Source organism: Symphalangus syndactylus, chromosome 20 (assembly GCF_028878055.3).
Source record: "Symphalangus syndactylus isolate Jambi chromosome 20, NHGRI_mSymSyn1-v2.1_pri, whole genome shotgun sequence".
Taxonomy (NCBI): Eukaryota; Metazoa; Chordata; class Mammalia; order Primates; family Hylobatidae; genus Symphalangus; species Symphalangus syndactylus.
The window spans coordinates 38,533,258-38,549,666 of record NC_072442.2 but is presented as its reverse complement, the minus strand read 5'-3'; the positions used below and the strand labels follow the sequence as shown (position 1 = coordinate 38,549,666).

Below are 16,409 nucleotides of genomic sequence, written 5' to 3'. Positions count from 1 at the left end.
GGCATCGTCTGTCCAAGAGATGGGACGGATAGGAAGTTAAGCTTCCGGGAGATGCCTCATCATTTGTGCCAGTGGCCCCGCATTATTTCTTGATGAATTGTGCAAACTGGGAAGCTGATAGCTCTGGAAATGAGAAAGCAGGTGTTATTTTCTGTTTCTGAATATCCCCGACAAGGTTGCCATGATTCTTTTATTTATTCTGTTCATTCTTTTCCTGCCTATTCAAAGATATAAACTGTCTTTCTTCACAGAAATTTCCAAGGAAACTATATTTCATACATTGATGGAAATGTATGGAAAGCATACAGTTGGACCAAGAAACTGTGAGTATATTCTCTCCAAATATGACAAAAAACTAACTGCATTGTAAGATCCTTCTTGGTCCAGAATTTTGAGGTCCATACCTCTGAGAAAAGATATTTTCCCTCCATACCCCAAATCAACCTCTGTGGATTGCAATCCTATGGTTATTTTAAAATTAAATTTGATAGGCTCTCTCTAAAATAAGAGGCAATTTAAATTTTTTTATCATACAAATAATACATGGTTATATTCTTTTTTTTTCCTCTTTTTTTTTTTCAGAGACAGGGTCTTATTTTGTGCCCTGGGCTGGAGTGCAGTGGCACAATCACATCTCACTGCAGCCTTCACCTCCCAGGCACAAGTGATCCTCCCACCTCAGCCTCCCAAGTAGCTGGGACCAGAGGTGCATACCACCACGCCCACCTAATTTTGTATTTTTTGTAGAGACAGGGTCTTCCTATGCTGCTTAGGCTGGTCTTGAGCTCCTGGGCTCAAGTGATCCTCCCACCTTGGCCTCCTAAAGTGCTCATATTATAGGCATGAGCCACCACCCCCAGCCCATGATTCTATTTTTAATGTATAAAAATGCAATAACAGGTATAACAAAAACCCTCCTTGTGCCCTACTGCCTCATCCCTGAGGTAATGCTACTCTGTGTTTAGTATACATGCTTCCAGACTTTTCCCCATTTGCCTACATACGTATTTACATAAAGCAAAATAGATTTGGTGTGTGGTTTTTAAAATCTTTTTTCTCTACATAAAGGGTAACATCTTGCAACTTGATTCTTTCACTTCATGGTGTCACATGTCATATGATATTCGCATAATCCATAGTATGGATGCATCATAGTTTATTTAATAATTTCCCCATTGATGAATGTTTAGATTATGCTTAGTGGGCAAGTATTCCTGTAGCATAGATATCTAGAAATGGAAGAGTTGGGGTGAAGACTATGTAGATACAAAATTTTAATTGTCCTCAAAAATGTGCCAACTGACTCTATTGTCAGCAGAATATGACAGCATTCATTTCCCCACACCTTTTCACTGCTGGGTATTCGCCAACTTTTTGTTGAAGTTATGGATGAATAAAAGGGATTCCATCCAAATTTGAATTTTCCTGATCACTCATGAATTTAATTAAATATCTTTATATGCTTATTGAACATTTCTGTTTCTTCTCTGAATTTTCTGTCCTTTGTTCATTTTCCTGTTGAATTGTTTTATCGTTTTCTTCCTGATTTATAGAAGGAATCAGTTTAGACACGTAAATTATTTTGGAAAAAATGCTTACATTCAAAGTAACATTTTTCACAACAGTTTGTGTCACATCAGTAGTTTGACTTATATAGACAAGACATACATGAGTTCTAAATTAAAAATAAAACACATGCTAGGTGCAGTGGCTCACACCTGTAACCCCAGCACCTCAGGAGGTCGAGGCAGGCGGATCACCTGAGGTCAGGAGTTTGAGACAAGCCTGGCCAATATGGCGAAACCCCATCTGTACTGAAAATACAAAAATTAGCCAGACATGGTGGTGGGTGCCTATAATCCCATCTACTTGGGAAGCTGAGGCAGGAGAATTGCTTTATTTATTTTTTGAGACGGAGTTTTGTTCTTGTTGCCCAGGCTGGAGTTCAGTGGTGTGATCTTGGCTCACTGCAAGTTCCACGTCCCGGGTTCCAGGGATTCTCCTGCCTCAGCCTCCTGGGTAGCTGGAATTACAGGTGCCCGCCACCATGTCCAGCTAATTTTTATAATTTTAGTAGAGACAGAGTTTCGCCATGTTGGACAGGCTGGTCTCGAGCTCATGACCTCAGGTGATTCATGTGCCTTGGCTTTCCAGAATGCTGGGATTACAGGCATGAGCCACCATGCCAGGCCAGGACTACATTTTAAAAGCAAGAAAATCATTACAAAAGTCAGGGTAGTGGTTACCTATTAGGGTTAGAGAGAGGAATATGATTGGAAAGGGGCACACTGGGGCTTCTGGGATACTAGCAATAATCTTTGGTAACAATGTTTACATGGGTATCTGCTTTACAATTATTAAACTGAGTATTTGGCCAGGTGAGGTGGCTCATGTCTGCAATCCCAAGACTTTGGGATGCAGAGACAGGAGGATCACTTGAGCCAGGAGTCTGAGACCAGTGTGGGTAACAGAATGAGACCCTGTCTCAGAAATTAAATTAAATATAAACAACATTTATGTTATGTGCACTTTATGCACATTGTAGTTCTCACATTTTTTTGATGGGAGAAAAAAGTTGAATGGCTTCACTTGCAGCCCTGACATGGTCCCATGTGGGGCTTTCATAATAAGGTTTGGGAAAAGAGAGGAGGAAATGGAGATTCTGCTGATCTTGGTGCCACCCAGAGTTGGATTCTGAAAGGCATATTATGATCTAGAGAGGAGTCATTAAAGATACAATTTGGTGGGAAGAGTGGAGCGGTGTGCTTGTGTGTGTGTGTGCTTGCCTGTGTGTGTGTGCTTGCCTGTGTGTGTGTGTGTGCTTGCATGTGTGTATGCTTGCGTGTGTGTGTATGCTTGCGTGTGTGTGTGCTTGCGTGTGTGTGTGTGCTTGCGTGTGTGTGTGTGCTTGTGTGTGTGTGTATGCTTGCGTGTGTGTGTGTGCTTGCGTGTGTGTGTGCTTGTGTGTGTGTGTGCTTGCGTGTGTGTGTGTGCTTGCGTGTGTGTGTGCTTGCGTGTGTGTGTGTGCTTGCATGTGTGTATGCTTGCGTGTGTGTGTATGCTTACGTGTGTGTGTGCTTGCGTGTGTGTGTGTGCTTGCGTGTGTGTGTGCTTGCGTGTGTGTGTGTGCTTGCCTGTGTGTGTGTGTGCTTGCGTGTGTGTCTGTGCTTGCCTGTGTGTGTGGTGGTGATGGTGGAGAGAGATGGAGACAAAATGGAAAATGGAAGAAAAGGTTGGAATGAAAGCAGAGCAGATACCACCATCTAGAAATGACCATGACCCAGCTTTCCTCCACATGCATGAGATAGTCCTGTGTAGCAAATAGTTGTAGTTTGCATTTTAATCTAGAAATAACTTTTTCATTTTCCAGAATTCTCAGTGAAAATTATTTGACTGAATTACATAACGATTCATTTGAAGGCCTGCTATACCTCCAGTATTTGTAAGTTGGTTAATCATATTTTTGAGTTTTTAGTCATATTATTTTTAAAATGAATAAGGGATTCAAATTAGATAATCTCTAAGATTTCTTCCAGCAATAAAATTCTGCAATTCTGTAAGTTTGTATAGGGTCTCAGCCCATCTCTAGCATTAGCTACGTCCTATGCATTTTCAGTTTTTAAATTGTATAGACAAAATACAGACAGAAAAAATTTCACATGGTAAGAAGATCTGAGCAGTGACTGACACCCATATGAACCTTGTTTTATAAGGATTTACATACCATCTTCTTCTATTCAATCTACAGCCAATAGATCAAATCTAACTTAGGGTCTATTTTTTAATAGCCTATTAAGTTAAGAATGGTTTTTGCATTTTTAAAGGACTGTGAAAGAAAAAAAGAGAAATATGCGAGAGAGATCATATGTGGCCCACAAAGCCTTAAAATATTTACTGTGTGAGCTTCACAAAAAAAGATTTGAAAAAGTTGGTTTAGTAGGATGAAAGGAATTAAAGTTAACTTCAGATTGTTGCCTAAAGGAGAAGAAAATATGGACCACCTACATTCATTTGAACATCATTAATCCCCAAATTTTTAGTAATTTAATCGGAATTAAATTAACATTTAAATATTTGAAATCAGCTGAATTATAGAAATAATAATTATCAAGAATATTAAGCTACCAAGAAAATAGACTAGTATTAAGGATTTCATTTTGGGAATTGTTATATTAAAACAGATGTTTAAAATGATGGTTAAGTGGTAGAGCTAGAAATGTTTACACTAAGAAGCATATCAGAAATGCCCCTAACCCTTCACTAATTACACAGGAACTATCTCCCCAGCCCTGTTACCAAGAAAGGGATACCTGCATAGTATTTCTGTCTGTTAAGAGACAAGAAGATACTATGTTCAATTGCTGTGAAAGCTTGATTCTTATCCTCTGTCCATAGAGGTGTGTATGTCATTAATCCTTATTAGTGATGCTCTTTTGCAAACAGATTATTTCAAACGTGAAAGGCTTAAGAAAAGTGGGTGAAAAGACCCTGAAGTGGATGCCAAAGTGCTACAGAGGCCATGAAGTAATAAAACTACATTTGCTTTAAAATAGTCATTTTCCTTCTACTCGCTCCCCCAGCTATTTATTTATTTATGTATTTATTTGAGACGGCGTCTCACTCTGTCGCCCAGGCTGCAGTGCTGTGGCGCGATCTCGGCTCACCACAAGCTCTGCCTCCCGGGTTCACTCCATTCTCCTGCCTCAGCCTCCTGAGTAGCTGGGACTACAGGCCCATGCCGCCACGCCCAGCTAATTTATTGTGTTTTTAGTAGAGACGGGGTTTCACCTAGTTAGCCAGGATGGTCTCGATATCCTGACCTTGTAATCCACCCGCCTCAGCCTCCCAAAGTGCTGGGATTACAGGCATGAGCCACCGCGCCCGGCCAGCTATTCATTTGTTTTACAAATATTTGAATTTACTTTATTTCCATGTGTCAGTTTTAAACATGGTGGGCAATGCAGATGAGCATTGCCGTAGTTCATGCGTTCAAGGAGTTTATGCTCAGAAAAAATGGGATGAAAAATAACTACATTCTCACGCTTGTAATCCCAGCACTTTGGGAGGCCGAGGCGGGCGGATCACGAGGTCAGGAGATCGAGACCACAGTGAAACCCCGTCTCTACTAAAAATACAAAAAATTAGCCGGGCGTGGTGGCGGGCGCCTGTAGTCCCAGCTACTCGGAGAGGCTGAGGCAGGAGACTGGCGTGAACCCGGGAGGCGGAGCTTGCAGTGAGCCGAGACTGCGCCGCTGCACTCCAGCCTGGGCGACAGGGCGAGACTCCGTCTAAAAAAAAAAAAAAAAAAAAAGAAGAAATGGATGTGGGCACTAGGAGGGATAAATTGTTTCTGAAGCATAGAAGAGGGGAAAATGACTTCAGTTTGGACCCAGGAAGATGTTACGAGAACAATCCCATTTGAATAGGACTTTGAAGGGCCATTGTGTAGCATCGGACAGACATCTTGGGGACAATATTCTAAACTTGCAAAAGGGAAATGGGAGAAGGGCAAAACGCAGGAAAGTATTCGAGGAATGCCATGAGTACCTGTAGATTACAAGGAGGGGAAGTAGGAAATTGGAGCCAGATCTTCTAGGGCTTTGAATGCCAAGCTGAGGAGCCATCATGGGGAACCGTGTTATCACAGCAGTGCTGTAAGATGGATCTGCATCACAGTCATTGAGAGGGCACATTAGAACTCGGTTCTGGACTCCACCCTCATAGTTATTGATTCAGTTGGTCTAGAGTGGGACCAAGAATTTGCATCCTCAATAATTTCCCAGGAGGTGCTGGTCTTTGCAAGCCACTTCTAGAGCATTTATATGATGACTGTGTGCAGGATAGTTTAGGAATGGAGAGGCTAGAGATGGAGACATCAGCCAGACAATGTTACACCATCCAGGTAAAGAGGGAGGGAAAAGCCCCATCACTGTATAACTGAAGGAATTGCTTTCATGAAATATTAAAGCAATATAAAACCAAAAATCAATTTCTATTAATACGATAGAAATTAGTTGTATTAATATGATTCGAATATTAGTTCAAAGTTATGTATTAAGTAACTTCCTTTCAAATGCTGTGAAAGGATGTCTTTTATTTCTTCTGATACTGAAGTGGCTTAGGAAAACAAACCTAAACTAGGAAGGTGTATAAATGTGAGGCTATTCGTTTTAATATTAGAAACTATATATAGAGATAAGAGCTTTGAGCTTATAATCTAGGATTTGATGAGACTACAAAAGGGCATCTAATCAAGTCTACTGCTCTCAGGAAAAATTAATTCCAAGTCTATTAAGTTGTATATTTTATTTATTAAAAGTATGAAGGTGAGACTCTAGGAGAGGTACGGGCAGGGTTAGGGGCTCTGGAAAGTTCAAATACAGGTCCAAACGTTTAGAGTCAAGATGAAAGATGTGTATTCAATATTATTCTAAACTCTTGCTATTATTCATACTAGTCAACACTGATAACTTATCAAGGCAATATTTTCCTTTTATTTTTCCTAGAGATTTATCCTGCAATACAATACAACATATTGAAAGACGTACATTTGAATCACTACCATTTTTGCAGTATATGTAAGTTACAAATATAACTTTATTACATTTGGAATTTTTATAAAAATTATAAACCTCTTTGCTATTCATTTTGAAATATGATTAAAATTTGACCAGTAGAAAGGTACTAAAATGATATTGCAAGTCCTTTTTGTCTCTAGCAAAGATGAGTGTGAGAATTACTACACATTTCATAGTGAATCATCAGAGAACAGTGGTTCTCAACTGGTGTGATTTTGTACTCAGGTGACATTTGGTAAAGTCCAGAGACAGTTTTGGTTGACAAAACTGTGGTTGTGGCTCCTGGCATCTGGTGGGCAGAGGCCAGAGATGCTGCTAAACATCCTGCAAAGTATAAGACAAACCCCCACGGCAGAGTTATATAGTCCAAAATGTCGATGGTACTGAAGTTGTGAAATCCTGTTCTAGAGAAATAAAGATCACTTAACACAGGTACTTACGGAGCGTTCACTGTTTTGTAGCTCATGCACCGCATGTGCAATGTTAAAGTATAAATCATAAGCCAGTATCTTCCACAGTGAGATTTCCTTAGTGCACAGAGAAAGGATTGAGGTTATGTTCCATCGTATATAAATTAGACTCACAGCAAATGATAAATGTTCTGAAATAATTTTTTTTCCTTTGGCTTATGTCTTTTTTTGTAGAGATCTGGGCTGCAATTTAATTACGGAACTGAGGCATGGAGCATTTCAGGCCTGGCACGGAATGCAGTTTTTACACAACTTGTAAGTGAAATAGAAGATGACTACATGGAAACAACTATTTTGTATAAAAACTCATACAATTATTGGTTAGCTGGATATAAGCCCATTGTGAACTCTGAAAAGCGTGTCTTAAGATCCATTCATTTTTCTCAAATGGGGAAACTAAGGTACAAAGAGGCCAAGAGACTTACACAGCTTATATATGACCTGCTCTGCTTGTCCTAGTTCTGACCTATGGCATGGGCAAGAAAAGGCATCAAACAAGTGACCCTCAAATTAGCCTTGTTGCTGGGCGGGGTGGCTCAGGCCTGTAATCCCAGAACTTTAGGAGCCGAGGGGGATGGATCACCTGAGGTCAGGAGTTCAACACCAGCTTGGCCAACATGGTGAATCCCCATCCCTACTAAAAATACAAAAAAATTAGCTGGGCGTAGTGGTGCAGTTTTTTGCTCCCTGGAGGACTTTGTGTTAAGCTTTCTTCCTTGCAGCTAAATGTTGCAGACATTTAAGCAGTTTGAAACTCTGCATATGAGCAGGAATCAAAGTTAAATCCAAAGTGTAGGGCTGGGCATAGTGGCTCATGCCTATAATCCCAACACCTTGGGAGGCCGGGGTGGGAGGATCACTTGAGGTCAAGAGTTTGAGACCAGCCTGGCCAACATGGTGAAACCCTATCTCTACTAAAGATACAAAAATTAACAGGTCGTGGTGGCAGGCGCCTGTGATCCCAGCTATCGGGAGGCTGAGGGTCGAGAATGGCTTGAACTCGGGAGGTGGAAGTTGCAGTGAGCCGAGATTGTGCCACTGCACTCCAACCTCCCCTCCAGGCTGGTCTCAAACTCCTGTGACCTCAGGTGATCTGCCCACCTTAGCCTCCCAAAGTGCTGGGGTTACAGGTGTGAGCCACCATGCCTGGCCAAAATGGTGTTTATGTTAAGCTATTGTGCAAAGAAAAAATTTTGTAAAGAAAATACGTCACTCTATTTTAATTCCGTATACTTTCCTGACTACTCTTCTGCCGTAAGTGAAAAAATTCTATGATTTCTCTGTATAACATACCCAGCAAATCAGAGTGGGTATATTCAATGGCCTGAAGGGGACTTTAGACTCAAGGTGAAGATTCTCCTCTACATCTGACTTTAGAAAATACTTTCCACCTTTCTTGTGGTTCAGAAATCTAGTTTCACACAGTTCATTTTGAGGTAGAGGGAGGTGTTGAGGATGTGTCTGGATTAGAGCAGCAGTTTCTGCAGATGCTCCTCTCTGTCTTCATTAATTTGCTGATGCTTAACTTAGGGAAGAGACACTGAGGGTCTGTTTTTCTTTTGCCCTCACACCAGCGAACAGGCTCATTAGGTCCCTCCACCCAAGAGTTTTGGGTAGCATCAATACAAATGTCTTAAACTCACCACCTTTACTAAGCACTTTATAACAGTAGGAGTCCCACATAAGAATCTGGCAGCCGGGAGCGGTGGCTCATGCCTGTAATTCCAGCACTTCTGAAGGCTGAGGTGGGTGTATCACCTGAAGTCAGGAGTTCGAGACCAGCCTGACCAACATGGTGAAACCCCGTCTGTACTAAAAATACAAAAATTAGCTGGGTGTGGTGGTGGGCACATGTAATCCTAGCTACTCAGGAGGCTGAGGCAGGAGAATCACTTGAACCCAGGAGGCGGAGGTTGCAGTGAGCCAAGGTCATGCCATTGCACTCAAGCCTGGGCGACAGAGCTAGGCTCTGACAGAGATGGGGTTTTACCACATTGGTCAGGCTGGTCTGGAACTCCTGACCTCAGATGATCCACCTGCCTGGCTTCCCAAAGTGCTGGGATTATAGGCCTAAGCCACCAGGCCCAGCCAATAAATGGAAACTTTAACTCAAAAGAAGGAAGGAAGGAAGGGATGAAGGGAGGGAGGGGAGGGAAGGAAGGGAGGGAAGGGAAAGAAGGAAGGGAGGGTGGGAAGTGAAGAAAGAGAAAGAGAGAGAAAGAAAGAAAGAAAGAAAAGAAAAAATTGTAAAACCATAAGGTTAAAGTAAACCTTTTTTCTTCATACAGATTAAATACATGAGTTCAGATTACAGCTTTGCTTCTTCATAGCTTGGTGACCTAGGACAAGTTATGTAACCTCTCTGTGCCTCAGTTTCCTCATTTATAAAATAGGGCAATAATAATATCTACCACATAAGGTTATTGTGAGGATGAAATGTGAAATTCTGATCACAAATACATAGCAACCTAATAGATACTCACTGTAATAATTATTATTTTTATAATTTCTGCAAAAGTACAGTGATGATTCTTGGGTTAACCTAAAGGGTGATTTTTATTTCTTCCTGTTTCTTTTCTTTTTCTTGTTCACTTTAAAGAATTAAAAAGAAAATAGATTCCAGCATTTTGGAATAGAAATTCACATCAAAATGAATTTATTCTTTTTATTGACACATAAACAAAATGTCATTTGTTTATTCAATAAACATTTATTAAATCCCTAGTAAATTTCAGACATCATGCCAGGCACAGGGATGACAATGACAATAAGATGTGGTCTTTGCCCTCAAGGAGCTGATAGCCCAGGAGACTGACAAGTAGATAGGTAGTTACATGCATGTAACAAAAGCTGTGATGACATACAAGAAGACAAGTGGGAGTATGTGATGGGAGTATGGTTTTGACCAGTTCCTCCTCTTAGATTTATCCCTTTTTCTTTGACTATAAAGCAAAAGAATTGGTCCTTTTTTTTTCCTTAACTGTGCAAATTAAACCATAAATTTAAAAAACTTTATAAAGATGAAAGGCAAGCAGTCAGGCGCAGTGTCTCACGCCTGTAATCCTAACACTTTGGTAGGCCGAGGGGGGTGGATCACCCGAGGTTAGGAGTTGGAGACCAGCCTGTCCAACATGATGAAACCCTGTCTCTACTAAAAATCCAAAAATTAGCTGGGGTGGTGGCGGGCACCTGTAATTCCAGCTACTCAGGAGGCTGAGGCAGGAGAATTGCTTGAACCCAGGAGGTGGAGGTTGCAGTGAGCCAAGATGGAGCCATTGCTGTGCAGCCTGGGCAACAGAGCAAGACTCCATCTCAAAAGAAAAAAAAAAAAAGGAATTTGAATTATGGACGAACAACTTGAATTATGGAGGACACTAGAAATAGTGTTTCCTACAGAGTCAGGGCTTCCTACCAACATAGTCATTTCTAGGGTTTTTGACCTGAAAAGTTCTGTGGCATATTTTTTCTGTGCTATCCACTTCTTGTTTTTTTTTTTTTTTTCTATTTCTTCCCTGCTTTCTCTCCTCTACTTTATCTTCTAGAGACCTAGGTAGTTCCCAAAGGAATAGTGCTTTACGGAATCTAATGGTGATTTATTATGTAAAAGCAGAAAATTATTATTTTTTTACCTAAAAGTTCCATACCAAAAAGTGAATATAGGCTTTTTATGCAGTTTCACACATTGAAAATGCAGGTAATTTTAATTTCATTGCATTTTTCAGAATTCTCAATCGCAATCCTCTGACTGCTGTCGAAGATCCATATCTCTTTGAACTGCCGGCATTAAAATATCTGTAAGTACTATAGTACTCATGAGTCATGAGATGATTTATGCTTTTTAAATTTGTCATCAAAGATGACAAAGTATTTTGCATTAGGCTAAAAAGTCATAATTTAAATTTTAACTGTGTTATTGAAAAAAGTTATTGGCAAAGTAAAGGATTAAGAAAGGATGTATAATGGTCAAGACAGCCAGCGGGGGAAGGAATAGTGTTGAAGAAGCTCTATAGATTTGGAACATGTAGACACATGGAGGAATATTACTTAACCAAGAAAGCAAAGAGGAATAGGTGTTCATTATTCTGAAAAGGAAGAAAAGAGTAAATCAAGATGGGTGAATGCAATATGAAATGAGAAGTAAGATAATGGTAAAAAAAAAAAGTGTAAGTTCTCTTAAATATTATTAATTTGATGATGTAGATCAACTTAAATTTCTTTAATAAGATCTCTCTGGAATTTTACGGCAAATAAACTGTTGAAGTGGCTTGTTTTATAGAGAAGCCAAAATTGAAGTAATCACATGTCCTTGAATTATCTTTTGAAGTACAGAATTTTGTAATGGGTTCATATCATGAATGTTTCGGCTTTCTTCTTCAGAGACATGGGAACAACGCACATCACACTTACAACACTCAAGAACATTCTCACGATGACTGTTGAACTGGAAAAACTGTAAGTTATGTTTTTCTTAGATTTATTTTTACTTAGTTGGTTTTTTAGGTTTGTTTTATTATTTTCTTAAGTCAGGTTTATTGAGATATAATTTTCATATAACATTCACCCTTTATAAGTGTATAGTTGATGAGTTTTGACAAATGTATAGTTACATAACCACCACCACATTCCCAATATAAAGCATTTCTGTCACCTCAGAAAGCCCCCTCGTTTCCCTTCGTAGGCAATCCCTTCCTCCCACCATCAGCCCCTGTTAGCTACTAATCTGATTTCTGTTCCTATAGTTTTGTCTTTTTCAGAATGTCTTATAAATGAAATCATGTAGGATGCAGCCTCTTGTGTTTGACTTCTTTCACTTAGTATTGTTTTTAATTTTTTTTTGAGACGGGAGTCTCACTGTCGCTCAGGCTGCAGTGCAGAGGCATGACCTCAGCTCACTACAACCTCCGCCTCCCACGTTCAAGTGATTCTCCTGCCTCAGCCTCCCAAGTAGCTGGGATTACAGGCGTGTGCCACCATGCCCAGCCAATTTTTGTATTTTTAGTAGAAATGAAGTTTCACCATGCTGGCCAAACTGGTTTCGAACTCCTGACCTCAAGTGATCTGCCCATTTCAGCCTCCCAAAGTGCTAGGTGTGAGCCACCTTGCCCGGCCTCACTCAGCATAATTTTTTTGAGATTATGCGACCATCCATGTTGTTGCACCTATCAGTACAGCTGGTCCTCCATATCTGCAGGTTCCTCATCCATGGATTCAACTAACCATGGATGGAGAATATTTGGAAAAAATAAAATATATAAAATAATACAACAATAAAAATAGTAGAAAATTTAAAACATGGTATAATTATGTACATGCCATTTACACTGTATTAGGTATTTAAAGTATACCCGAGGCTTATGTCATTTATTATATCAAGTATTATGTCATTCCATATAAAATACTTCAGCATCTGTGGACTTTGGTATCTGCAGGGGGTCCTGGAGCCAATCCCCTGCAGACACCGAGGGACAACTCTTCACTCCTTTCTATTGCTCAGTAATATTCCAGTTGTGTGGATGTATCAATTTGTTTATCCATTCATCAATGTATGGACATTTGGGTAGCTTCCAGTTTTTTGCAATTATGAATAAAACTGCTAGAAACACTCATATACAGGTCTTTGTGTGAACCTATGTTTTCATTTCTTTGGGTAAATACCTGGGAGTCGGATTGTTCACATGCTTAATGTATATTTAACTTTTTAAGAAACTGCTAAACTGTTCCTAAAGTGGCTGTGCCATTTTACATTTCCACCAGCATTGTGTGAGAGTCACAGTTGTTTCACATCTTCAGCATTTTTTTTTTTTTTTTTTTTTTTTTTTTGCAACACAGTCTTGCTCTATCCCCAGGCTAGAGTACAGTGGTGCCATCTCGGCTCACTGCAACCTCTACCTCACGAGTTCAAAGAGTTCTCCTGCCTCAGCCTCCCAAGTAGCTGTAGGCACCCGCCACCACACCCAGCTAATTTTTATATTTTTAGTAGAGACAGGGTTTCACCATGTTGGCCAGGCTGGTCTTGAACTCCTGACCTCAATTGATCCACACCCCCTGGCCTCCCAAAGTGCTGTGGTTACAGGCGTGAGCCACCATGTCCGGCCCAGCAGATGTTTTTTTGAGACGGAGTTGTTGCTGGAGTGCAGCAGCAAGGTCTCAGCTCACTGCAACCTCGGCCTCCCAGGTTCAAGCGATTCTCCTCCCTCAGCCTCCTGAGTAACTGGGATTATAGCCACACACCACCATGCCCAGCTAATTTTTATATTTTTAGTAGAGATGGGGTTTCGTCTTGTCAGCCAGTCTGGTCTCAAACTCCTGGCCTCACTTGATCCACCTGCCTTGGCTTCCCAAAGTGCTGGGATTACAGGCATGAGCCACCATGCATGGCCCAGCCCAGCAGATTCTTATATTTGAGTTTTTAAAAAAATGTTCACCTTTCTACTGCTAGATGTGTAGTGGAATCTCATTGTGGCTTTAATTTGCATTTCTTTAACAGCTAGTGATGTTGAATGTTCATATGCAAATATCTTCTTCACTGTACTGTTCAAATCTATTCCCATATTTTAATTGGATATTAACATTTTTATTGGGTTTTTTTCCCCCTGTAATCCCATTGGAGATTCGTTATTATTGAGTTTTAAGAGTGCTTTAGGCCAGGCGTGGTGGCTCACGCCTGTAATCCCAGCACTTTGGGAGGCCAAGGCGGGTGGATCACGAGGTCAGGAGATCGAGACCATCCTGGCTAACAGGGTGAAACCCAGTCTCTACTAAATACACACACACACACACACACACACACACACACACACACACACAAAATTAGCGGGGCGTAGTGGCAGGCACCTTTAGTCCCAGCTACTCGGGAGGCTGAAGCAGGAGAATGGCGTTAACCCAGGGGGTGGAGCTTGCAGTGAGCAGAGATCACGCCACTGCACTCCAGCCTGGGCGACACAGTGAGACTCCGTCTCAAACAACAAAAAAAAGAGTGCTTTATAGATTCTGGATACAAGTCTTTTCAGGGACCGGGTACAGTGGCTCATGCCTATAATCCCAGCACATTGGAAGGCTGAGGCAGGAGGATTGCTTGAGGCCAGGAGTTTTAGACCACCTGGGCAATATGGTGAAACCATGTCTCTACCAAAAACATAAAAATTAGGCAGGTGTGGTGGTGCTCACCTGTGGTCCCAGCTACTCGGGAAGCTGAGGTGGGAGGATTGCTTGAGCCTGGGAGGTCGAGGCTGCAGTGAGCAGTGATCGCCGCTGCAGTGAGCAGTGATCGCCACTGCACTCCAGCCTGGGTCACAGAGTGAGATACTATCTCAAAAATTAAATAGGTAAATAAATAAAAACAAAAAACAAGGCCTTATAGATATGTGTTTGGTAAACATCTTCTCTCAGGTTGTGGTTTGTCCTTTTATTCTGTTCAAAGTGTTCTCTGGCTGGGCATAGTGACTCACACCTGTAATCACAGCACTTTGGGAGGCCGAGGCAGGTGGATCACTTGAAGTCAGGAGTTCGAGACCATCCTGGCCGACGTGGCAAAACCCCAGTCTCTACTAAAAATACACAAATTAGCCACGTGTGGTGGCCCATGCCTGTAATCCCAGCTACTCAGGAGGCTGAGGCACAAGAAGTGCTTGAACCTGGGAGGTGGAGGTTGCAATGAGCCAAGATTGCACCACTGCACTCCAGCCTGGGCAACAGAGTGACTCTGTCTCAAAATAAATAAATAAATAAATAAATAAATAAATAAATAAAATAAATAAGTAAAGTTTTCTGAAGAACAGAAGTTTTTAATTTTGATCAGCTTTAAGTTAGCAATTTTTTCTTATATGGCTTGTGCTTTTTTGTTTCTTACCTAAGAAATCTTTAAGAACCTATTGTTTAATCCAAAGTGGAAAAGATTTACTATGTCTTCTCCAGAAATTATATAGTTACATTTAGATCTATGATCCATTTTGAGTTAATTTGCATATATGGTGTGAGGTTTATTTTTTTTTGTTTTTTTGCAATTTTATTTCTATGTTTTGGAGAAATGAGGTCTCACTGTGTTGCCCAGGCTGGTTTCGAACTCCTGGCCTCAAGTGATCCTCCTGCCTCATTCTCCCAGAGTACTGGAATTATAGGCATGAGGCATCATGCCTGGCCTTCTTTGTAGATATAGGTCTGTCTGTCTATCTATCTATCTATCTATCTATCTATCTATCTATCTATCATCTATCTATCTTCACTAGGTGTGATGGCACATGCCTGTAGTCCCCGCCACTAGGGAGGCTGAGGCAGGGGTATCGCTTGAACCCAGGAGGTAGAGGTTGCAGTGAGCCAAGATGACACCACTGCACTCCGGCCTGGGTGACAGAGCAAGACCCCGCCTAAAAAAATATATACATATATTTTATATATATATGTGTATATATATACATATATTTTATATATATATGTATATATACACATACATTTTATATATATATGTGTATATATATACATATATATATATTTCTGCAGGGCCCTATTGTGAGTTTGTTACACAACTTACTGCAACTTAAATTGTGCCACCACCACCCCCCACAATATGGCAAGCTAAATAGAAACTCAGTTATGCTAAGGCTGGTTGAGGGCATTATGCAAGATTAGCATGGAAAGGGCCCTTCATTTAGCACTCTGCTCCGTTCATTTTCATCAGGTCACTTATCTTCACCAGGTTGTCAGATCTGTTTTACTGCTCTAGCCTCACTTTCCTCAGCCTCCTGCAGCATCTTCCCTGTGAGCTAGATCCCTTCCTCTCTGGATGAAGTCCTCTTCGTCGACCAACTTTCTCACTTAGTTCTCTCAGATAGTGAGGATCTGTCTGCTTTTTTCTTGACCATTAGTGGATAGGAAAAATGCTCTGATTGTCTGTAACCATTTGTCACCAAGGACATAAAGACATTGAACTAATTTCCTCATTGGAGTTCATTATTGGAAGTCTTGAGGAGTTCACACATTTATATACAAAGTAAGTAGGCCAGCTCATTTGTCTTGGCTCATGTGTGATGATCTTTCATGCGTATTGAAAAATTGCTGTTCTCAAATAAGGATAATGTATATCTCAGGTCATTTACAGTCTCAAAGGTTTGTCGGTATACTTTGAAACAATCCTGTGAACAGATCCAGATCGAAGGAGACTTAAGAATCATGAACTGGAGGCGGCACCGGGGCAGGCGCAGAGCTGGCAAGCACGTGGTGGGGCCCCTGAGGCACGCAAAGGGTCGCACGCCTGGGAGCCTGTCGCTGGCGCAGTCCGGGAGGGAGGTTTGGCGGCGGGAGGCTGCATGTCGGTTGCAGGTCTGAAGAAGTTCTACAAGGTCACTGAGAAGGGCGGAGGGGCTGA

The 16,409-nt window shown here is 41.1% G+C and overlaps 1 protein-coding gene across 13 annotated transcripts in view; it reads left to right on the top strand.

The window, feature by feature from the left end:
* The window catches only part of LOC134735231 (leucine-rich repeat-containing protein 37B-like), a 33,569-nt gene that overhangs the window by 4,707 nt on the left and 12,453 nt on the right, over positions 1–16,409 (top strand). For 7 of the 13 annotated variants that reach the window (XM_063628882.1, XM_063628881.1, XM_063628878.1 and 4 more), the window contains exons 2-7: positions 252–323; positions 3,371–3,442; positions 6,507–6,578; positions 7,223–7,303; positions 10,771–10,842; positions 11,426–11,500. In XM_063628882.1, coding sequence (XP_063484952.1) covers positions 252–323; positions 3,371–3,442; positions 6,507–6,578; positions 7,223–7,303; positions 10,771–10,842; positions 11,426–11,500 — 444 coding nt within the window. The other 6 variants (XM_063628883.1, XM_063628887.1, XM_063628888.1 and 3 more) reach the window with 6 other exon arrangements.